Source organism: Heptranchias perlo, unplaced genomic scaffold (genome assembly GCF_035084215.1).
Source record: "Heptranchias perlo isolate sHepPer1 unplaced genomic scaffold, sHepPer1.hap1 HAP1_SCAFFOLD_200, whole genome shotgun sequence".
Classification (NCBI taxonomy): domain Eukaryota; kingdom Metazoa; phylum Chordata; class Chondrichthyes; order Hexanchiformes; family Hexanchidae; genus Heptranchias; species Heptranchias perlo.
Window position 1 is genome coordinate 443,421 of NW_027139216.1, and position 23,032 is coordinate 466,452.

The following is a 23,032-nucleotide window of genomic DNA, read 5'->3' on the forward strand; positions in this document are numbered from 1 at the left end:
CGCTCGCAGGGTGACGCTCGCAGGGTGTCGCTCGGAGGGTGACGCTCGCACGGTGACGCTCGCAGGGTGTCGCTCGCAGGGTGACGCTCGCAGGGTGACGCTCGGAGGGTGTCGCTCGCAGGGTGACGTTCGCAGGGTGACGCTCGCAGTGTGTCGCTCGGAGGGTGACGCTCGCAGGGTGACGCTCGCAGGGTGAAGCTCGCAGGGTGACGCTCGCAGGGTGTCGCTCGGAGGGTGACGCTCGCAGGGTGACGCTCGGAGGGTGACGCTCGCAGGGTGTCGCTCGGAGGGTGACTCTCGCAGGGTGTCGCTCGGAGGGTGACGCTCGCAGGGTGACGCTCGCAGGGTGTCGCTCGCAGGGTGACGCTCGCAGGGTGACGCTCGGAGGGTGTCGCTCGCAGGGTGACGTTCGCAGGGTGACGCTCGCAGTGTGTCGCTCGGAGGGTGACGCTCGCAGGGTGACGCTCGCAGGGTGACGCTCGCAGGGTGACGCTCGCAGGGTGTCGCTCGGAGGGTGACGCTCGCAGGGTGACGCTCGGAGGGTGACGCTCGCAGGGTGTCGCTCGGAGGGTGACTCTCGCAGGGTGTCGCTCGGAGGGTGACGCTCGCAGGGTGACGCTCGCAGGGTGACGCTCGGAGGGTGACGCTCGGAGGGTGACGCTCGCAGGGTGACGCTCGGAGGGTGACGCTCGCAGGGTGACGCTCGGAGGGTGACGCTCGGAGGGTGTCGCTCGGAGGGTGACGCTCGCAGGGTGACGCTCGCAGGGTGACGCTCGCAGGGTGTCGCTCGCAGTGTGTCGCTCGGAGGGTGACGCTCGCAGGGTGACGCTCGCAGGGTGACGCTCGGAGGGTGACGCTCGCAGGGTGACGCTCAGAGGGTGACGCTCGCAGGGTGACGCTCGGAGGGTGACGCTCGGAGGGTGACGCTCGGAGGGTGACGCTCGGAGGGTGTCGCTCGCAGGGTGACGCACGCAGGGTGACGCTCGCAGGGTGACGCTCGCAGGGTGACTCTCGCAGGGTGACGCTCGCAGGGTGACGCTCGCAGGGTGACGCTCGCAGGGTGACTCTCGCAGGGTGTCTCTCGCAGGGTGACGCTCGCAGGGTGACGCTCGCAGGGTGACGCTCGCAGGGTGACGCTCGGAGGGTGACGCTCGCAGGGTGACGCTCGGCGGGTGACGCTCGGAGGGTGACGCTCGCAGGGTGTCGCTCGCAGGGTGACGCTCGCAGGGTGTCGCTCGCAGGGTGACGCTCGCAGGGTGACGCTCGCAGGGTGTCGCTCGCAGGGTGACGCTCGCAGGGTGACGCTCGCAGGGTGTCGCTCGCAGGGTGACGCTCTCAGGGTGACGCTCGGATGGTGTCGCTCGCAGGGTGACGCTCTCAGGGTGACGCTCGGAGGGTGTTGCTCGGAGGGTGTCGCTCGCAGGGTGACGCTCTCAGGGTGACGCTCGCAGGGTGACGCTCTCAGGGTGACGCTCGCAGGGTGTCGCTCGGAGGGTGTCGCTCGCAGGGTGACGCTCTCAGGGTGACGCTCGCAGGGTGATGCTCGGAGGGTGACGCTCGGAGGGTGTCGCTCGCAGGGTGACGCTCTCAGGGTGACGCTCGCAGGGCGACGCTCGCAGGGTGACGCTCGGAGGGTGTCGCTCGCAGGGTGACGCTCGCAGGGTGTCGCTCGCAGGGTGACGCTCGGAGGTTGTCGCTCGCAGGGTGACGCTCGCAGGGTGTCGCTCGGAGGGTGACGCTCGCAGGGTGACGCTCGCAGGGTGACGCTCGCAGGGTGACGCTCGCAGGGTGTCGCTCGTAGGTTGTCGCTCGGAGGGTGACACTCGCAGGGTGACGCTCGCAGGGTGACGCTCGTAGGGTGACGCTCGGAGGGTGTCGCTCGGATGGTGACAGTCGCAGGATGTCGCTCGGAGGGTGACGCTCGCAGGGTGACGCTCGCAGGGTGTCGCTCGCAGGGTGACGCTCGGAGGGTGTCGCTCGCAGGGTGACGCTCTCAGGGTGTCGCTCGTAGGGTGACGCTCGCAGGGTGACGCTCGCAGGGTGACGCTCGCAGGGTGACGCTCGGAGGGTGACGCTCGCAGGGTGACGCTCGGAGGGTGACGCTCGCAGGGTGTCACTCGGCGGGTGTCGCTCTCAGGGTGACGCTCGCAGGGTGACGCTCGGAGGGTGACGCTCGCAGGGTGTCGCTCGTAGGTTGTCGCTCGGAGGGTGACGCTCGCAGGGTGACGCTCGCAGGGTGACGCTCGTAGGGTGACGCTCGGAGGGTGTCGCTCGGAGGGTGACGCTCGCAGGGTGTCGCTCTCAGGGTGTCGCTCGTAGGGTGACGCTCTCAGGGTGTCGCTCGTAGGGTGACGCTCGCAGGGTGACGCTCGCAGGGTGACGCTCGCAGGGTGACGCTCGGAGGGTGACGCTCGCAGGGTGACGCTCGGAGGGTGACGCTCGCAGGGTGTCACTCGGCGGGTGTCGCTCTCAGGGTGACGCTCGCAGGGTGACGCTCGCAGGGTGACGCTCGCAGGGTGTCGCTCGCAGTGTGTCGCTCGGAGGGTGACGCTCGCAGGGTGACGCTCGCAGTGTGACGCTCGGAGGGTGACGCTCGCAGGGTGACGCTCAGAGGGTGGACGCTCGCAGGGTGTCGCTCGCAGGGTGGACGCTCGCAGGGTGACTCTCGCAGGGTGTCGCTCGGAGGGTGACGCTCGCAGGGTGACGCTCGCAGGGTGACGCTCGCAGGGTGTCGCTCGCAGTGTGTCGCTCGGAGGGTGACGCTCGCAGGGTGACGCTCGCAGTGTGACGCTCGGAGGGTGACGCTCGCAGGGTGACGCTCAGAGGGTGACGCTCGCAGGGTGACGCTCGGAGGGTGACGCTCGGAGGGTGTCGCTCGCAGGGTGACGCACGCAGGGTGACGCTCGCAGGGTGACGCTCGCAGGGTGACTCTCGCAGGGTGACGCTCGCAGGGTGACGCTCGCAGGGTGATGCTCGCAGGGTGACTCTCGCAGGGTGACGCTCGCAGGGTGACGCTCGCAGGGTGACGCTCGCAGGGTGACGCTCGGAGGGTGACGCTCGCAGGGTGACTCTCGCAGGGTGTCTCTCGCAGGGTGACGCTCGCAGGGTGACGCTCGCAGGGTGACGCTCGCAGGGTGACGCTCGGAGGGTGACGCTCGCAGGGTGACGCTCGCAGGGTGACGCTCGGAGGGTGACGCTCGCAGGATGACGCTCGCAGGGTGTCGCTCGGAGGGTGACGCTCGCAGGATGACGCTCGCTGGGTGACGCTCGCAGGGTGACGCTCGCAGGGTGTCGCTCGCAGGGTGTCGCTCGGAGGGTGACGCTCGCAGGGTGTCGCTCGCAGGGTGACGCTCGCAGGGTGACGCTCGGAGGGTGACGCTCGCAGGGTGACGCTCGGAGGGTGACGCTCGCAGGGTGACGCTCGCAGGGTGTCACTCGGAGGGTGACGCTCGCAGGGTGACGCTCGCAGGGTGACGCTCGCAGGGTGTCGCTCGCAGGGTGTCGCTCGGAGGGTGTCGCTCGCAGGGTGACGCTCGCAGGGTGACGCTCGCAGGGTGACGCTCGGAGGGTGTCGCTCGGAGGGTGACGCTCGCAGGGTGACGCTCGCAGGGTGACGCTCGCAGGGTGACGCTCGCAGGGTGTCGCTCGCAGGGTGACGCTCGCAGGGTGACGCTCGGAGGGTGTCGCTCTGAGGGTGACGCTCGCAGGGTGACGCTCGCAGGGTGACGCTCGCAGGGTGACGCTCGCAGGGTGTCGCTCGGAGGGTGACGCTCGCACGGTGACGCTCGCAGGGTGTCGCTCGCAGGGTGACGCTCGCAGGGTGACGCTCGGAGGGTGTCGCTCGCAGGGTGACGTTCGCAGGGTGACGCTCGCAGTGTGTCGCTCGGAGGGTGACGCTCGCAGGGTGACGCTCGCAGGGTGAAGCTCGCAGGGTGACGCTCGCAGGGTGTCGCTCGGAGGGTGACGCTCGCAGGGTGACGCTCGGAGGGTGACGCTCGCAGGGTGTCGCTCGGAGGGTGACTCTCGCAGGGTGTCGCTCGGAGGGTGACGCTCGCAGGGTGACGCTCGCAGGGTGTCGCTCGCAGGGTGACGCTCGCAGGGTGACGCTCGGAGGGTGTCGCTCGCAGGGTGACGTTCGCAGGGTGACGCTCGCAGTGTGTCGCTCGGAGGGTGACGCTCGCAGGGTGACGCTCGCAGGGTGACGCTCGCAGGGTGACGCTCGCAGGGTGTCGCTCGGAGGGTGACGCTCGCAGGGTGACGCTCGGAGGGTGACGCTCGCAGGGTGTCGCTCGGAGGGTGACTCTCGCAGGGTGTCGCTCGGAGGGTGACGCTCGCAGGGTGACGCTCGCAGGGTGACGCTCGGAGGGTGACGCTCGGAGGGTGACGCTCGCAGGGTGACGCTCGGAGGGTGACGCTCGCAGGGTGACGCTCGGAGGGTGACGCTCGGAGGGTGTCGCTCGGAGGGTGACGCTCGCAGGGTGACGCTCGCAGGGTGACGCTCGCAGGGTGTCGCTCGCAGTGTGTCGCTCGGAGGGTGACGCTCGCAGGGTGACGCTCGCAGGGTGACGCTCGGAGGGTGACGCTCGCAGGGTGACGCTCAGAGGGTGACGCTCGCAGGGTGACGCTCGGAGGGTGACGCTCGGAGGGTGACGCTCGGAGGGTGACGCTCGGAGGGTGTCGCTCGCAGGGTGACGCACGCAGGGTGACGCTCGCAGGGTGACGCTCGCAGGGTGACGCTCGCAGGGTGACGCTCGCAGGGTGACTCTCGCAGGGTGTCTCTCGCAGGGTGACGCTCGCAGGGTGACGCTCGCAGGGTGACGCTCGCAGGGTGACGCTCGGAGGGTGACGCTCGCAGGGTGACGCTCGGCGGGTGACGCTCGGAGGGTGACGCTCGCAGGGTGTCGCTCGCAGGGTGACGCTCGCAGGGTGTCGCTCGCAGGGTGACGCTCGCAGGGTGACGCTCGCAGGGTGTCGCTCGCAGGGTGACGCTCGCAGGGTGACGCTCGCAGGGTGTCGCTCGCAGGGTGACGCTCTCAGGGTGACGCTCGGATGGTGTCGCTCGCAGGGTGACGCTCTCAGGGTGACGCTCGGAGGGTGTTGCTCGGAGGGTGTCGCTCGCAGGGTGACGCTCTCAGGGTGACGCTCGCAGGGTGACGCTCTCAGGGTGACGCTCGCAGGGTGTCGCTCGGAGGGTGTCGCTCGCAGGGTGACGCTCTCAGGGTGACGCTCGCAGGGTGATGCTCGGAGGGTGACGCTCGGAGGGTGTCGCTCGCAGGGTGACGCTCTCAGGGTGACGCTCGCAGGGCGACGCTCGCAGGGTGACGCTCGGAGGGTGTCGCTCGCAGGGTGACGCTCGCAGGGTGTCGCTCGCAGGGTGACGCTCGGAGGTTGTCGCTCGCAGGGTGACGCTCGCAGGGTGTCGCTCGGAGGGTGACGCTCGCAGGGTGACGCTCGCAGGGTGACGCTCGCAGGGTGACGCTCGCAGGGTGTCGCTCGTAGGTTGTCGCTCGGAGGGTGACACTCGCAGGGTGACGCTCGCAGGGTGACGCTCGTAGGGTGACGCTCGGAGGGTGTCGCTCGGATGGTGACAGTCGCAGGGTGTCGCTCGGAGGGTGACGCTCGCAGGGTGACGCTCGCAGGGTGTCGCTCGCAGGGTGACGCTCGGAGGGTGTCGCTCGCAGGGTGACGCTCTCAGGGTGTCGCTCGTAGGGTGACGCTCGCAGGGTGACGCTCGCAGGGTGACGCTCGCAGGGTGACGCTCGGAGGGTGACGCTCGCAGGGTGACGCTCGGAGGGTGACGCTCGCAGGGTGTCACTCGGCGGGTGTCGCTCTCAGGGTGACGCTCGCAGGGTGACGCTCGGAGGGTGACGCTCGCAGGGTGTCGCTCGTAGGTTGTCGCTCGGAGGGTGACGCTCGCAGGGTGACGCTCGCAGGGTGACGCTCGTAGGGTGACGCTCGGAGGGTGTCGCTCGGAGGGTGACGCTCGCAGGGTGTCGCTCTCAGGGTGTCGCTCGTAGGGTGACGCTCTCAGGGTGTCGCTCGTAGGGTGACGCTCGCAGGGTGACGCTCGCAGGGTGACGCTCGCAGGGTGACGCTCGGAGGGTGACGCTCGCAGGGTGACGCTCGGAAGGTGACGCTCGCAGGGTGTCACTCGGCGGGTGTCGCTCTCAGGGTGACGCTCGCAGGGTGACGCTCGGAGGGTGACGCTCGCAGGGTGTCGCTCGTAGGTTGTCGCTCGGAGGGTGACGCTCGCAGGGTGACGCTCGCAGGGTGACGCTCGTAGGGTGACGCTCGGAGGGTGTCGCTCGGAGGGTGACGCTCGCAGGATGTCGCTCGGAGGGTGACGCTCGCAGGGTGACGCTCGCAGGGTGACGCTCGCAGGGTGACGCTCGCAGGGTGACGCTCGCAGGGTGACGCTCGGAGGGTGACGCTCGCAGGGTGTCGCTCGCAGGGTGTCGCTCGCAGGGTGACGCTCGGAGGGTGACGCTCGCAGGGTGACGCTCGCAGGGTGACGCTCGGAGGGTGACGCTCGCAGGGTGTCGCTCGCAGGGTGTCGCTCGCAGGGTGACGCTCGGAGGGTGACGCTCGCAGGGTGACGCTCACAGGGTGACGCTCGGAGGGTGACGGTCGCAGGGTGACGCTCGCAGGGTGACGCTCGCAGGGTGACGCTCGCAGGGTGTCGCTCGCATGGAGACTCTCGCAGGGTGACGCTCGGAGGGTGACCCTCGGAGGGTGACGCTCGCAGGGTGACGATCGGAGGGTGTCGCTCGCAGGGTGACGCTCGCAGGGTGACGCTCGCAGGATGACGCTCGGAGGGTGTCGCTCGCAGGGTGACGCTCGCAGGGTGACGCTCGCAGGGTGACGCTCGCAGGGTGTCGCTCGTAGGTTGTCGCTCGGAGGGTGACGCTCGCAGGGTGTCGCTCGGAGGGTGACGCTCGCAGGGTGACGCTTGGAGGGTGACGCTCGGAGGGTGACGCTCGCAGGGTGACGCTCGGAGGGTGTCGCTCGCAGGGTGACGCTCGCAGGGTGACGCTCGGAGGGTGACGCTCTGAGGGTGACGCTCTGAGGGTGACGCTCGCAGGGTGTCGCTCGCAGGGTGACGCTCGCAGGGTGACGCTCGGAGGGTGACGCTCGCAGGGTGACGCTCGCAGGGTGACGCTCGGAGGGTGACGCTCGGAGGGTGACGCTCGCAGGGTGACGCTCGCAGGGTGAAGCTCGGAGGGCGACGCTCGGAGGGTGACGCTCGCAGGGTGACGCTCGGAGGGTGACGCTCGCAGGGTGTCGCTCGCAGTGTGACGCTCGCAGGGTGACGCTCGCAGGGTGACGCTCGGAGGGTGACGCTCGGAGGGTGACGCTCGCAGGGTGACGATCGCAGGGTGAAGCTCGGAGGGCGACGCTCGGAGGGTGACGCTCGCAGGGTGACGCTCGGAGGGTGACGCTCGCAGGGTGTCGCTCGCAGTGTGACGCTCGGAGGGTGACGCTCGCAGGGTGACGCTCGCAGGGTGTCGCTCGGAGGGTGACGCTCGCAGGGTGACGCTCGCAGGGTGACGCTCGCAGGGTGACGCTCGGAGGGTGACGCTCGCAGGGTGACGCTCGCAGGGTGTCGCTCGGAGGGTGACGCTCGGAGGGTGTCGCTCGCAGGGTGACGCTCGCAGGGTGACGCTCGCAGGGTGACGCTCGCAGGGTGACGCTCGCAGGGTGACGCTCGCAGGGTGTCGCTCGCAGGGTGACGCTCGCAGGGTGACGCTCGCAGGGTGACGCTCGGAGGGTGACGCTCGCAGGGTATCGCTCGCAGGGTGACGCTCGCAGGGTGACGCTCGCAGGGTGACGCTCGCAGGGTGTCGCTCGCAGGGTGACGCTCGGAGGGTGTCGCTCGCAGGGTGACGCTCGGAGGGTGACGCTCGGAGGGTGTCGCTCGCAGGGTGACGCTCGGAGGGTGACGCTCGGAGGGTGACGCTCGCAGGGTGACGCTCGCAGGGTGACGCTCGGAGGGTGACGCTCGCAGGTTGTCGCTCGCAGGGTGACGCTCGCAGGGTGACGCTCGCAGGGTGACGCTCGCAGGTTGTCGCTCGCAGGGTGACGCTCGCAGGGTGACGCTCGCAGGGTGTCGCTCGCAGGGTGACGCTCGCAGGGTGACGCTCGCAGGGTGACGCTCGGAGGGTATCGCTCGCAGGTTGTCGCTCGCAGGGTGACGCTCGCAGGGTGACGCTCGCAGGGTGACGCTCGCAGGGTGTCGCTCGGAGGGTGACGCTCGCAGGGTGTCGCTCGCAGGGTGACGCTCGGAGGGTGACGCTCGCAGGTTGTTGCTCGCAGGGTGACGCTCGCAGGGTGACGCTCGGAGGGCGACGCTCGCAGGGTGACGCTCGGAGGGTATCGCTCGGAGGGTGACGCTCGGAGGGTGACGCTCGCAGGGTGTCGCTCGCAGGGTGACGCTCGCAGGGTGTCGCTCGGAGGGTGTCGCTCGCAGGGTGACGCTCGGAGGGTGACGCTCGCAGGGTGACGGTCGCAGGGTGAGGCTCGCAGGGTGTCGCTCGGAGGGTGACGCTCGGAGGGTGACAGTCGCAGGGTGACGCTCGCAGGGTGACGCTCGCAGGGTGACGCTCGGAGGGTGACGCTCGGAGGGTGACGCTCGCAGGGTGACGCTCGGAGGGTGTCGCTCGCAGGGTGACGGTCGCAGGGTGACGCTCGCAGGGTGACGCTCGCAGGGTGACGCTCGGAGGGTGACACTCGCAGGGTGACGCTCGGAGGGTGACGCTCGCAGGGTGACGGTCGCAGGGTGACGCTCGCAGGGTGACGCTCCCAGGGTGACGCTCGCAGGGTGACGCTCGGAGGGTGACGCTCGCAGGGTGACGGTCGCAGGGTGACGCTCGCAGGGTGACGCTCGCAGGGTGACGCACGTAGGGTGACGCTCGCAGTGTGACGCTCGGAGGGTGACGCTCGCAGGGTGTCGCTCGGAGGGTGACGCTCGCAGGGTGACGCACGTAGGGTGACGCTCGCAGGGTGACGCTCGCAGGGTGACGCTCGCAGGGTGACGCACGTAGGGTGACGCTCGCACGGTGACGCTCGCAGGGTGACGCTCGCAGGGTGTCGCTCGGAGGGTGACGCTCGGAGGGTGACGCTCGCAGGGTGACGCTCGCAGGGTGACGCTCGCAGGGTGACGCTCCCAGGGTGTCGCTCGGAGGGTGACGCTCGCAGGGTGACTCTCGCAGGGTGACGCTCGGATGGTGACGCTCGGAGGGTGACGCTCGGAGGGTGACGCTCGCAGGGTGACGCTCGCAGGGTGACGCTCGCAGGGTGTCGCTCGCAGGGTGACGCTCGGATGGTGACGCTCGGAGGGTGACGCTCGCAGGGTGACGCTCGCAGGGTGACGCTCGCAGGGTGACGCTCGGAGGGTGACGCTCGGAGGGTGACGCTCGGAGGGTGACGCTCGCAGGGTGACGCTCGGAGGGTGACGCTCGCAGGGTGACTCTCGGATGGCGACGCTCGGAGGGTGACTCTCGGAGGGTGACGCTCGCAGGGTGATGCTCGGAGGGTGTCGCTCGCATGGTGACGCTCGCAGGGTGACTCTCGGAGGGCGACGCTCGGAGGGTGACGCTCAGAGGGTGACGCTCGCAGGGTGACGCTCGCAGGGTGACGCTCGCAGGGTGACTCTCGGAGGGTGTCGCTCGCAGGGTGACGCTCGGAGGGTGACGCTCGCAGGGTGACGCTCGCAGGGTGACGCTCGCAGGGTGACGCTCGGAGGGTGACGCACGCAAGGTGTCGCTCGGAGGGTGTCGCTCGCAGGGTGACGCTCGGAGGGTGACGCTCGGAGGGTGACGCTCGCAGGGTGACGCTCGCAGGGTGACGCTCGCAGGGTGACTCTCGGAGGGTGACGCTCGGAGGGTGACGCTCGGAGGGTGTCGCTCGCAGGGTGACTCTCGGAGGTTGTCGCTCGAAGGGTGACGCTCGGAGGGTGATGCTCGGAGGGTGTCGCTCGCAGGGTGACGCTCGGAGGGTGACGCTCGGAGGGTGACGCTCGGAGGGTGACGCTCGCAGGGTGTCGCTCGGAGGGTGACTCTCGCAGGGTGACGCTCGGAGGGTGACTCTCGCAGGGTGACGCTCGCAGGGTGACTCTCGCAGGGTGACGCTCGGAGGGTGACTCTCGCAGGGTGTCGCTCGCAGGGTGTCGCTCGGAGGGTGACGCTCGCAGGGTGACGCTCGGAGGGTGACTCTCGCAGGGTGACGCTCGGAGGGTGTCGCTCGCAGGGTGACGCTCGCAGGGTGACGCTCGCAGGGTGACGCTCGCAGGGTGACGCTCGGAGGGTGACGCTCGCAGGGTGACTCTCGCAGGGTGTCGCTCGCAGGGTGACGCTCGCAGGGTGACGCTCGCAGGGTGACGCTCGCAGGGTGTTGCTCGCAGGGTGACGCTCGGAGGGTGACGCTCGCAGGGTGACTCTCGTAGGGTGACGCTCGCAGGGTGACGCTCGGAGGGTGACGCTCGGAGGGTGACTCTCGCAGGGTGTCGCTCGCAGGGTGACGCTCGGAGGGTGTCGCTCGCAGGGTGTCGCTCGCAGGGTGACGCTCGCAGGGTGTCGCTCGGTGGGTGTCGCTCGCAGGGTGTCGCTCGCAGGGTGACGCTCGCAGGGTGACGCTCGCAGGGTGTCGCTCGGAGGGTGACGCTCGGGGGGTGACGCTCGCAGGGTGACTCTCGCAGGGTGTCGCTTGCAGGGTGACTCTCGGAGGGTGACGCTCGCAGGGTGTCGCTCGGAGGGTGACGCTCGCAGGGTGACTCTCGGAGGGTGACGCTCGCAGGGTGTCGCTCGGAGGGTGACGCTCGGGGGGTGACGCTCGCAGGGTGACACTCGCAGGGTGACGCTCGCAGGGTGACGCTCGCAGGGTGACGCTCGGAGGGTGACGCTCGGAGGGTGACGCTCGCAGGGTGACGCTCGGAGGGTGACGCTCGCAGGGTGACGCTCGGAGGGTGACGCTCGCAGGGTGACGCTCGCAGGGTGACGCTCGCAGGGTGTCGCTCGCAGGGTGTCGATCGCAGGGTGACGCTCGCAGGGTGACGCTCGCAGGGTGTCGATCGCAGGGTGACACTCGCAGGGTGACGCTCGCAGGGTGACGCTCGCAGGGTGACGCTCGGAGGGTGACGCTCGGAGGGTGACGCTCGCAGGGTGACGCTCGGAGGGTGACGCTCGCAGGGTGACGCTCGGAGGGTGACGCTCGGAGGGTGACGCTCGGAGGGTGACGCTCGCAGGGTGACGCACGCAGGGTGACGCTCGCAGGGTGACGCTCGGAGGGTGACGCTCGCAGGGTGACGCTCGCAGGGTGACGCTCGCAGGGTGACCCTCGGAGTGTGACGCTCGCAGGGTGACTCTCGCAGGGTGTCGCTCGCAGGGTGACGCTCGGAGGGTGACGCTCGGAGGGTGACTCTCGGAGGGTGACGCTCGCAGGGTGTCGCTCGGAGGGTGACGCTCGGGGTGTGACGATCGCAGGGTGTCGATCGCAGGGTGACACTCGCAGGGTGACGCTCGCAGGGTGTCGCTCGCAGGGTGACGCTCGCAGGGTGTCGCTCGTAGGGTGACGCTCGCAGGGTGGACGCTCGGAGGGTGACGCTCGCAGGGTGACGCTCGCAGGGTGTCGCTCGTAGGTTGACGCTCGCAGGGTGACGCTCGGGGGGTGACGATCGCAGGGTGTCGCTCGCAGGGTGACGCTCGCAGGGTGACGCTCGCAGGGTGTCGCTCGCAGGGTGGACGCTCGGAGGGTGACGCTCGCAGGGTGACGCTCGGAGGGTGACGCTCGCAGGGTGACTTTCGCAGGGTGACGCTCGTAGGTTGTCGCTCAGAGGGTGACGCTCGCAGGGTGACGCTCGCAGGGTGACGCTCGGAGGGTGACGCTCGCAGGGTGACGCTCGGAGGGCGACGCTCGCAGGGTGACGCTCGCAGGGTGACGCTCGGAGGGTGACGGTCGCAGGGTGACGCTCGGAGGGTGACGCTCGCAGGGTGACACTCGGAGGGTGACGCTCGGAGGGTGGACGCTCGGAGGGGGACGCTCGCAGGGTGACGCACGCAGGGTGACGCTCGCAGGGTGGCGTTCGGAGGGTGACGCTCGGAGGGTGACGCTCGCAGGGTGACGCTCGCAGTGTGACGCTCGCAGGGTGACCCTCGGAGGGTGACGCTCGCAGGGTGACGCTCGCAGGGTGACGCTCGGAGGGTGACGCTCGGAGGGTGACGCTCGCAGGGTGACGCTCGCAGGGTGACGCTCGGAGGGTGACCCTCGGAGGGTGACGCTCGCAGGGTGACGGTCGCAGGGTGACTCTCGCAGGGTGACGCTCGCAGGGTGTCGCTCGCAGGGAGACGCTTGCAGGGTGACCCTCGCAGGGAGACGCTCGCAGGGAGACGCTCGCAGGGTGACGCTCGGAGGGTGACGCTCGCAGGGTGACGCTCGCAGGGTGACGCTCGGAGGGTGACGCTCGGAGGGTGACGCTCGGAGGGTGACGCTCGGAGGGTGACGCTTGCAGGGTGTCGCTCGCAGGGTGACGCTCGCAGGGTGACGGTCGCAGGGTGACGCTCGCAGGGTGTCGCTCGCAGTGTGTCGCTGGCAGGGTGTCGCTCGCAGGGTGACGCTCGCAGGGTGACGCTCGGAGGGTGACGCTCGCAGGGTGACGCTCAGAGTGTGACGCTCAGAGGGTGACACTCGCAGGGTGACGCTCGCAGGGTGACGGTCGCAGGGTGACGCTCGCAGGGTGACGCTCGCAGGGTGACGCTCGGAGGGTGACGCTCGCAGGGTGACGCTCGCAGGGTGACGCTCGCAGGGTGTCGCTCGCAGGGTGACGCTCGCAGGGTGACGCTCGCAGGGTGACGCTCGGAGGGTGTCGCTCGCAGGGTGACTCTCGCAGGGTGACGCTCGCAGGGTGACGCTCGGAGGGTGACGCTCGGAGGGTGACGCTCGGAGGGTGACGCTCGGAGGGTGTCGCTCGCAGGGTGTCGCTCGGAGGGTGACTCTCGCAGGGTGACGCTCGGAGGGTGACTCTCGCAGGGTGACGCTCGCAGGGTGACTCTCGCAGGGTGACGCTCGGAGGGTGACTCTCGCAGGGTGTCGCTCGCAGGGTGTCGCTCGGAGGGTGACGCTCGCAGGGTGACGCTCGGAGGGTGACTCTCGCAGGGTGACGCTCGGAGGGTGTCGCTCGCAGGGTGACGCTCGCAGGGTGACGCTCGCAGGGTGACGCTCGGAGGGTGACGCTCGCAGGGTGACTCTCGCAGGGTGTCGCTCGCAGGGTGACGCTCGCAGGGTGACGCTCGCAGGGTGACGCTCGCAGGGTGTTGCTCGCAGGGTGACGCTCGGAGGGTGACGCTCGCAGGGTGACTCTCGTAGGGTGACGCTCGCAGGGTGACGCTCGGAGGGTGACGCTCGGAGGGTGACTCTCGCAGGGTGTCGCTCGCAGGGTGACGCTCGGAGGGTGTCGCTCGCAGGGTGTCGCTCGCAGGGTGACGCTCGCAGGGTGTCGCTCGGTGGGTGTCGCTCGCAGGGTGTCGCTCGCAGGGTGACGCTCGCAGGGTGACGCTCGCAGGGTGTCGCTCGGAGGGTGACGCTCGGGGGGTGACGCTCGCAGGGTGACTCTCGCAGGGTGTCGATCGCAGGGTGTCGCTCGCAGGGTGTCGATCGCAGGGTGACGCTCGCAGGGTGACGCTCGCAGGGTGTCGATCGCAGGGTGACACTCGCAGGGTGACGCTCGCAGGGTGACGCTCGCAGGGTGACGCTCGGAGGGTGACGCTCGGAGGGTGACGCTCGCAGGGTGACGCTCGGAGGGTGACGCTCGCAGGGTGACGCTCGGAGGGTGACGCTCGGAGGGTGACGCTCGGAGGGTGACGCTCGCAGGGTGACGCACGCAGGGTGACGCTCGCAGGGTGACGCTCGGAGGGTGACGCTCGCAGGGTGACGCTCGCAGGGTGACGCTCGCAGGGTGACCCTCGGAGTGTGACGCTCGCAGGGTGACTCTCGCAGGGTGTCGCTCGCAGGGTGACGCTCGGAGGGTGACGCTCGGAGGGTGACTCTCGGAGGGTGACGCTCGCAGGGTGTCGCTCGGAGGGTGACGCTCGGGGTGTGACGATCGCAGGGTGTCGATCGCAGGGTGACACTCGCAGGGTGACGCTCGCAGGGTGTCGCTCGCAGGGTGACGCTCGCAGGGTGTCGCTCGTAGGGTGACGCTCGCAGGGTGGACGCTCGGAGGGTGACGCTCGCAGGGTGACGCTCGCAGGGTGACGCTCGCAGGGTGACTTTCGCAGGGTGACGCTCGTAGGTTGTCGCTCAGAGGGTGACGCTCGCAGGGTGACGCTCGCAGGGTGACGCTCGGAGGGTGACGCTCGCAGGGTGACGCTCGGAGGGCGACGCTCGCAGGGTGACGCTCGCAGGGTGACGCTCGGAGGGTGACGGTCGCAGGGTGACGCTCGGAGGGTGACGCTCGCAGGGTGACACTCGGAGGGTGACGCTCGGAGGGTGGACGCTCGGAGGGGGACGCTCGCAGGGTGACGCACGCAGGGTGACGCTCGCAGGGTGGCGTTCGGAGGGTGACGCTCGGAGGGTGACGCTCGCAGGGTGACGCTCGCAGTGTGACGCTCGCAGGGTGACCCTCGGAGGGTGACGCTCGCAGGGTGACGCTCGCAGGGTGACGCTCGGAGGGTGACGCTCGGAGGGTGACGCTCGCAGGGTGACGCTCGCAGGGTGACGCTCGGAGGGTGACCCTCGGAGGGTGACGCTCGCAGGGTGACGGTCGCAGGGTGACTCTCGCAGGGTGACGCTCGCAGGGTGTCGCTCGCAGGGAGACGCTTGCAGGGTGACCCTCGCAGGGAGACGCTCGCAGGGAGACGCTCGCAGGGTGACGCTCGGAGGGTGACGCTCGCAGGGTGACGCTCGCAGGGTGACGCTCGGAGGGTGACGCTCGGAGGGTGACGCTCGGAGGGTGACGCTCGGAGGGTGACGCTTGCAGGGTGTCGCTCGCAGGGTGACGCTCGCAGGGTGACGGTCGCAGGGTGACGCTCGCAGGGTGTCGCTCGCAGTGTGTCGCTGGCAGGGTGTCGCTCGCAGGGTGACGCTCGCAGGGTGACGCTCGGAGGGTGACGCTCGCAGGGTGACGCTCAGAGTGTGACGCTCAGAGGGTGACACTCGCAGGGTGACGCTCGCAGGGTGACGGTCGCAGGGTGACGCTCGCAGGGTGACGCTCGCAGGGTGACGCTCGGAGGGTGACGCTCGCAGGGTGACGCTCGCAGGGTGACGCTCGCAGGGTGTCGCTCGCAGGGTGACGCTCGCAGGGTGACGCTCGCAGGGTGACGCTCGGAGGGTGTCGCTCGCAGGGTGACTCTCGCAGGGTGACGCTCGCAGGGTGACGCTCGGAGGGTGACGCTCGGAGGGTGACGCTCGGAGGGTGACGCTCGGAGGGTGTCGCTCGCAGGGTGTCGCTCGGAGGGTGACTCTCGCAGGGTGACGCTCGGAGGGTGACTCTCGCAGGGTGACGCTCGCAGGGTGACTCTCGCAGGGTGACGCTCGGAGGGTGACTCTCGCAGGGTGTCGCTCGCAGGGTGTCGCTCGGAGGGTGACGCTCGCAGGGTGACGCTCGGAGGGTGACTCTCGCAGGGTGACGCTCGGAGGGTGTCGCTCGCAGGGTGACGCTCGCAGGGTGACGCTCGCAGGGTGACGCTCGGAGGGTGACGCTCGCAGGGTGACTCTCGCAGGGTGTCGCTCGCAGGGTGACGCTCGCAGGGTGACGCTCGCAGGGTGACGCTCGCAGGGTGTTGCTCGCAGGGTGACGCTCGGAGGGTGACGCTCGCAGGGTGACTCTCGTAGGGTGACGCTCGCAGGGTGACGCTCGGAGGGTGACGCTCGGAGGGTGACTCTCGCAGGGTGTCGCTCGCAGGGTGACGCTCGGAGGGTGTCGCTCGCAGGGTGTCGCTCGCAGGGTGACGCTCGCAGGGTGTCGCTCGGTGGGTGTCGCTCGCAGGGTGTCGCTCGCAGGGTGACGCTCGCAGGGTGACGCTCGCAGGGTGTCGCTCGGAGGGTGACGCTCGGGGGGTGACGCTCGCAGGGTGACTCTCGCAGGGTGTCGATCGCAGGGTGTCGCTCGCAGGGTGTCGATCGCAGGGTGACGCTCGCAGGGTGACGCTCGCAGGGTGTCGATCGCAGGGTGACACTCGCAGGGTGACGCTCGCAGGGTGACGCTCGCAGGGTGACGCTCGGAGGGTGACGCTCGGAGGGTGACGCTCGCAGGGTGACGCTCGGAGGGTGACGCTCGCAGGGTGACGCTCGGAGGGTGACGCTCGGAGGGTGACGCTCGGAGGGTGACGCTCGCAGGGTGACGCACGCAGGGTGACGCTCGCAGGGTGACGCTCGGAGGGTGACGCTCGCAGGGTGACGCTCGCAGGGTGACGCTCGCAGGGTGACCCTCGGAGTGTGACGCTCGCAGGGTGACTCTCGCAGGGTGTCGCTCGCAGGGTGACGCTCGGAGGGTGACGCTCGGAGGGTGACTCTCGGAGGGTGACGCTCGCAGGGTGTCGCTCGGAGGGTGACGCTCGGGGTGTGACGATCGCAGGGTGTCGATCGCAGGGTGACACTCGCAGGGTGACGCTCGCAGGGTGTCGCTCGCAGGGTGACGCTCGCAGGGTGTCGCTCGTAGGGTGACGCTCGCAGGGTGGACGCTCGGAGGGTGACGCTCGCAGGGTGACGCTCGCAGGGTGTCGCTCGTAGGTTGACGCTCGCAGGGTGACGCTCGGGGGGTGACGATCGCAGGGTGTCGCTCGCAGGGTGACGCTCGCAGGGTGACGCTCGCAGGGTGTCGCTCGCAGGGTGGACGCTCGGAGGGTGACGCTCGCAGGGTGACGCTCGGAGGGTGACGCTCGCAGGGTGACGCTCGCAGGGTGACGCTCGTAGGTTGTCGCTCAGAGGGTGACGCTCGCAGGGTGACGCTCGCAGGGTGACGCTCGGAGGGTGACGCTCGCAGGGTGACGCTCGGAGGGCGACGCTCGCAGGGTGACGCTCGCAGGGTGACGCTCGGAGGGTGACGGTCGCAGGGTGACGCTCGGAGGGTGACGCTCGCAGGGTGACACTCGGAGGGTGACGCTCGGAGGGTGGACGCTCGGAGGGGGACGCTCGCAGGGTGACGCACGCAGGGTGACGCTCGGAGGGTGGCGTTCGGAGGGTGACGCTCGGAGGGTGACGCTCGCAGGGTGACGCTCGCAGTGTGACGCTCGCAGGGTGACCCTCGGAGGGTGACGCTCGCAGGGTGACGCTCGCAGGGTGACGCTCGGAGGGTGACGCTCGGAGGGTGACGCTCGCAGGGTGACGCTCGCAGGGTGACGCTCGGAGGGTGACCCTCGGAGGGTGACGCTCGCAGGGTGACGGTCGCAGGGTGACTCTCGCAGGGTGACGCTCGCAGGGTGGCGTTCGGAGGGTGACGCTCGGAGGGTGACGCTCGCAGGGTGACGCTCGCAGTGTGACGCTCGCAGGGTGACCCTCGGAGGGTGACGCTCGCAGGGTGACGCTCGCAGGGTGACGCTCGGAGGGTGACGCTCGGAGGGTGACGCTCGCAGGGTGACGCTCGCAGGGTGACGCTCGGAGGGTGACCCTCGGAGGGTGACGCTCGCAGGGTGACGGTCGCAGGGTGACTCTCGCAGGGTGACGCTCGCAGGGTGTCGCTCGCAGGGAGACGCTTGCAGGGTGACCCTCGCAGGGAGACGCTCGCAGGGAGACGCTCGCAGGGTGACGCTCGGAGGGTGACGCTCGCAGGGTGACGCTCGCAGGGTGGACGCTCGGAGGGTGACGCTCGCAGGGTGACGGTCGCAGGGTGACGCTCGCAGGGTGTCGCTCGCAGTGTGTCGCTGGCAGGGTGTCGCTCGCAGGGTGACGCTCGCAGGGTGACGCTCGGAGGGTGACGCTCGCAGGGTGACGCTCAGAGTGTGACGCTCAGAGGGTGACACTCGCAGGGTGACGCTCGCAGGGTGACGGTCGCAGGGTGACGCTCGCAGGGTGACGCTCGCAGGGTGACGCTCGGAGGGTGACGCTCGCAGGGTGACGCTCGCAGGGTGACGCTCGCAGGGTGTCGCTCGCAGGGTGACGCTCGCAGGGTGACGCTCGCAGGGTGACGCTCGGAGGGTGTCGCTCGCAGGGTGACTCTCGCAGGGTGACGCTCGCAGGGTGACGCTCGGAGGGTGACGCTCGCAGGGTGACGCTCGCAGGGTGACGCTCGGAGGGTGACGCTCGCAGGGTGACGCTCGGAGGGTGTCGCTCGCAGGGTGACGCTCGCAGGGTGACGCTCGCAGGGTGACGCTCGCAGGGTGACGCTCGGAGGGTGACGCTCGCAGGGTGACGCTCGGAGGGTGTCGCTCGCAGGGTGACGCTCGCAGGGTGACGCTCGCAGGGTGTCGCTCGCAGTGTGTCGCTGGCAGGGTGTCGCTCGCAGGGTGACGCTCGCAGGGTGACGCTCGGAGGGTGACGCTCGCAGGGTGACGCTCAGAGTGTGACGCTCAGAGGGTGACACTCGCAGGGTGACGCTCGCAGGGTGACGGTCGCAGGGTGAGGCTCGCAGGGTGACGCTCGCAGGGTGACGCTCGCAGGGTGACGCTCGGAGGGTGACGCTCGCAGGGTGACGCTCGCAGGGTGTCGCTCGCAGGGTGACGCTCGCAGGGTGACGCTCGCAGGGTGACGCTCGGAGGGTGTCGCTCGCAGGGTGACTCTCGCAGGGTGACGCTCGCAGGGTGACGCTCGGAGGGTGACGCTCGCAGGGTGACGCTCGCAGGGTGACGCTCGGAGGGTGACGCTCGCAGGGTGACGCTCGGAGGGTGTCGCTCGCAGGGTGACGCTCGCAGGGTGACGCTCGCAGGGTGACGCTCGCAGGGTGACGCTCGGAGGGTGACGCTCGCAGGGTGACGCTCGGAGGGTGTCGCTCGCAGGGTGACGCTCGCAGGGTGACGCTCGCAGGGTGTCGCTCGGAGGGTGACGCTCGCAGGGTGACGCTCGGAGGGTGTCGCTCGCAGGGTGACGCTCGCAGGGTGACGCTCGCAGGGTGACGCTCGGAGGGTGACGCTCGCAGGGTGACGCTCGGAGGGTGTCGCTCGCAGGGTGACGCTCGCAGGGTGACGCTCGCAGGGTGACGCTCGGAGGGTGACGCTCGCAGGGTGACGCTCGGAGGGTGTCGCTCGCAGGTTGACGCTCGGAGGGTGACGCTCGGAGGGTGACGCTCGCAGGGAGACGCTCGCAGGGTGACGCTCGGAGGGTGACGCTCGCAGGGTGACGCTCGCAGGGTGACGCTCGGAGGGTGACGCTCGCAGGGTGACGCTCGGAGGGTGACGCTCGGAGGGTGACGCTTGCAGGGTGTCGCTCGCAGGGTGACGCTCGCAGGGTGACGGTCGCAGGGTGACGCTCGCAGGGTGTCGCTCGCAGTGTGTCGCTGGCAGGGTGTCGCTCGCAGGGTGACGCTCGCAGGGTGACGCTCGGAGGGTGACGCTCGCAGGGTGACGCTCAGAGTGTGACGCTCAGAGGGTGACGCTCGCAGGGTGACGCTCGCAGGGTGACGGTCGCAGGGTGACTCTCGCAGGGTGACGCTCGCAGGGTGACGCTCGCAGGGTGACGCTCGCAGGGTGACGCTCGGAGGGTGTCGCTCGCAGGGTGACTCTCGCAGGGTGACGCTCGCAGGGTGACGCACGGATGGTGACGCTCGCAGGGTGACGCTCGCAGGGTGACGCTCGGAGGGTGACGCTCGCAGGGTGACGCTCGGAGGGTGTCGCTCGCAGGGTGACGCTCGCAGGGTGACGCTCGCAGGGTGACGCTCGCAGGGTGACGCTCGGAGGGTGACGCTCGCAGGGTGACGCTCGGAGGGTGTCGCTCGCAGGGTGACGCTCGCAGGGTGACGCTCGCAGGGTGACGCTCGCAGGGTGTCGCTCGGAGGGTGACGCTCGCAGGGTGACGCTCGGAGGGTGTCGCTCGCAGGGTGACGCTCGCAGGGTGACGCTCGCAGGGTGACGCTCGCAGGGTGACGCTCGCAGGGTGACGCTCGGAGGGTGTCGCTCGCAGGGTGACGCTCGCAGGGTGACGCTCGCAGGGTGACGCTCGCAGGGTGACGCTCGGAGGGTGTCGCTCGCAGGTTGACGCTCGGAGGGTGACGCTCGCAGGGTGATGCTCGGAGGGTGACGCTAGCAGGGTGACGCTCGCAGGGTGACGCTCGGAGGGTGACGCTCGCAGGGTGACGCTCGTAGGTTGTCGCTCGCAGGATGACGCTCGGAGGGTGTCGCTCGCAGGGTGACGCTCGGAGGGTGACGCTCGCAGGGTGACGCTCGCAGGGTGACGCTCGCAGGGTGTCGCTCGCAGGGTGTCGCTCGCAGGGTGACGCTCGCAGGGTGTCGCTCGGTGGGTGTCGCTCGCAGGGTGTCGCTCGCAGGGTGACGCTCGCAGGGTGACGCTCGCAGGGTGTCGCTCGGAGGGTGACGCTCGGGGGGTGACGCTCGCAGGGTGACTCTCGCAGGGTGTCGCTTGCAGGGTGACTCTCGGAGGGTGACGCTCGCAGGGTGTCGCTCGGAGGGTGACGCTCGCAGGGTGACTCTCGGAGGGTGACGCTCGCAGGGTGTCGCTCGGAGGGTGACGCTCGGGGGGTGACGCTCGCAGGGTGTCGATCGCAGGGTGACACTCGCAGGGTGACGCTCGCAGGGTGACGCTCGCAGGGTGTCGCTTGCAGGGTGTCGATCGCAGGGTGACGCTCGCAGGGTGACGCTCGCAGGGTGTCGATCGCAGGGTGACACTCGCAGGGTGACGCTCACAGGGTGACGCTCGCAGGGTGACGCTCGCAGGGTGTCGCTCGCAGGGTGTCGATCGCAGGGTGACGCTCGCAGGGTGACGCTCGCAGGGTGTCGATCGCAGGGTGACACTCGCAGGGTGACGCTCGCAGGGTGACGCTCGCAGGGTGACGCTCGGAGGGTGACGCTCGGAGGGTGACGCTCGCAGGGTGACGCTCGGAGGGTGACGCTCGCAGGGTGACGCTCGGAGGGTGACGCTCGCAGGGTGACGCTCGCAGGGTGTCGCTCGCAGGGTGTCGATCGCAGGGTGACGCTCGCAGGGTGACGCTCGCAGGGTGTCGATCGCAGGGTGACACTCGCAGGGTGACGCTCGCAGGGTGACGCTCGGAGGGTGACGCTCGGAGGGTGACGCTCGCAGGGTGACGCTCGGAGGGTGACGCTCGCAGGGTGACGCTCGGAGGGTGACGCTCGGAGGGTGACGCTCGGAGGGTGACGCTCGCAGGGTGACGCACGCAGGGTGACGCTCGCAGGGTGACGCTCGGAGGGTGACGCTCGCAGGGTGACGCTCGCAGGGTGACGCTCGCAGGGTGACCCTCGGAGTGTGACGCTCGCAGGGTGACTCTCGCAGGGTGTCGCTCGCAGGGTGACGCTCGGAGGGTGACGCTCGGAGGGTGACTCTCGGAGGGTGATGCTCGCAGGGTGTCGCTCGGAGGGTGACGCTCGGGGTGTGACGATCGCAGGGTGTCGATCGCAGGGTGACACTCGCAGGGTGACGCTCGCAGGGTGTCGCTCGCAGGGTGACGCTCGCAGGGTGTCGCTCGTAGGGTGACGCTCGCAGGGTGGACGCTCGGAGGGTGACGCTCGCAGGGTGACGCTCGCAGGGTGTCGCTCGTAGGTTGACGCTCGCAGGGTGACGCTCGGGGGGTGACGATCGCAGGGTGTCGCTCGCAGGGTGACGCTCGCAGGGTGACGCTCGCAGGGTGTCGCTCGCAGGGTGGACGCTCGGAGGGTGACGCTCGCAGGGTGACGCTCGGAGGGTGACGCTCGCAGGGTGACGCTCGCAGGGTGACGCTCGTAGGTTGTCGCTCAGAGGGTGACGCTCGCAGGGTGACGCTCGCAGGGTGACGCTCGGAGGGTGACGCTCGCAGGGTGACGCTCGGAGGGCGACGCTCGCAGGGTGACGCTCGCAGGGTGACGCTCGGAGGGTGACGGTCGCAGGGTGACGCTCGGAGGGTGACGCTCGCAGGGTGACACTCGGAGGGTGACGCTCGGAGGGTGGACGCTCGGAGGGGGACGCTCGCAGGGTGACGCACGCAGGGTGACGCTCGCAGGGTGGCGTTCGGAGGGTGACGCTCGGAGGGTGACGCTCGCAGGGTGACGCTCGCAGTGTGACGCTCGCAGGGTGACCCTCGGAGGGTGACGCTCGCAGGGTGACGCTCGCAGGGTGACGCTCGGAGGGTGACGCTCGGAGGGTGACGCTCGCAGGGTGACGCTCGCAGGGTGACGCTCGGAGGGTGACCCTCGGAGGGTGACGCTCGCAGGGTGACGGTCGCAGGGTGACTCTCGCAGGGTGACGCTCGCAGGGTGTCGCTCGCAGGGAGACGCTTGCAGGGTGACCCTCGCAGGGAGACGCTCGCAGGGAGACGCTCGCAGGGTGACGCTCGGAGGGTGACGCTCGCAGGGTGACGCTCGCAGGGTGACGCTCGGAGGGTGACGCTCGGAGGGTGACGCTCGGAGGGTGACGCTCGGAGGGTGACGCTTGCAGGGTGTCGCTCGCAGGGTGACGCTCGGAGGGTGACGGTCGCAGGGTGACGCTCGCAGGGTGTCGCTCGCAGTGTGTCGCTGGCAGGGTGTCGCTCGCAGGGTGACGCTCGCAGGGTGACGCTCGGAGGGTGACGCTCGCAGGGTGACGCTCAGAGTGTGACGCTCAGAGGGTGACACTCGCAGGGTGACGCTCGCAGGGTGACGCTCGCAGGGTGACGCTCGGAGGGTGACGCTCGCAGGGTGACGCTCGCAGGGTGACGCTCGCAGGGTGTCGCTCGCAGGGTGACGCTCGCAGGGTGACGCTCGCAGGGTGACGCTCGGAGGGTGTCGCTCGCAGGGTGACTCTCGCAGGGTGACGCTCGCAGGGTGACGCTCGGAGGGTGACGCTCGCAGGGTGACGCTCGGAGGGTGACGCTCGCAGGGTGACGCTCGCAGGGTGACGCTCGGAGGGTGTCGCTCGCAGGGTGACGCTCGCAGGGTGACGCTCGCAGGGTGACGCTCGGAGGGTGACG

At 70.1% G+C, this 23,032-nt stretch overlaps 1 protein-coding gene across 1 annotated transcript in view; it reads right to left on the bottom strand.

Annotated features, from left to right (window-relative positions):
- Positions 1 to 23,032, bottom strand: part of LOC137310041 (pneumococcal serine-rich repeat protein-like) — a gene marked incomplete at its 5' end in the record, with an annotated part of 143,496 nt that overhangs the window by 89,166 nt on the left and 31,298 nt on the right. The window contains 15 exons of the mRNA XM_067978006.1: positions 1,828 to 2,200; positions 2,234 to 2,664; positions 5,526 to 5,898; positions 5,932 to 6,234; positions 11,617 to 11,892; positions 12,501 to 12,747; positions 13,915 to 14,189; positions 14,967 to 15,213; positions 16,690 to 16,965; positions 17,616 to 18,017; positions 18,359 to 18,591; positions 19,339 to 19,571; positions 20,425 to 20,957; positions 21,622 to 21,911; positions 22,520 to 22,766. Of these exons, the coding sequence (XP_067834107.1) occupies positions 1,828 to 2,200; positions 2,234 to 2,664; positions 5,526 to 5,898; positions 5,932 to 6,234; positions 11,617 to 11,892; positions 12,501 to 12,747; positions 13,915 to 14,189; positions 14,967 to 15,213; positions 16,690 to 16,965; positions 17,616 to 18,017; positions 18,359 to 18,591; positions 19,339 to 19,571; positions 20,425 to 20,957; positions 21,622 to 21,911; positions 22,520 to 22,766 (4,739 nt within the window). The remainder of the gene's footprint in view (positions 1 to 1,827; positions 2,201 to 2,233; positions 2,665 to 5,525; positions 5,899 to 5,931; positions 6,235 to 11,616; positions 11,893 to 12,500; positions 12,748 to 13,914; positions 14,190 to 14,966; positions 15,214 to 16,689; positions 16,966 to 17,615; positions 18,018 to 18,358; positions 18,592 to 19,338; positions 19,572 to 20,424; positions 20,958 to 21,621; positions 21,912 to 22,519; positions 22,767 to 23,032) is intronic.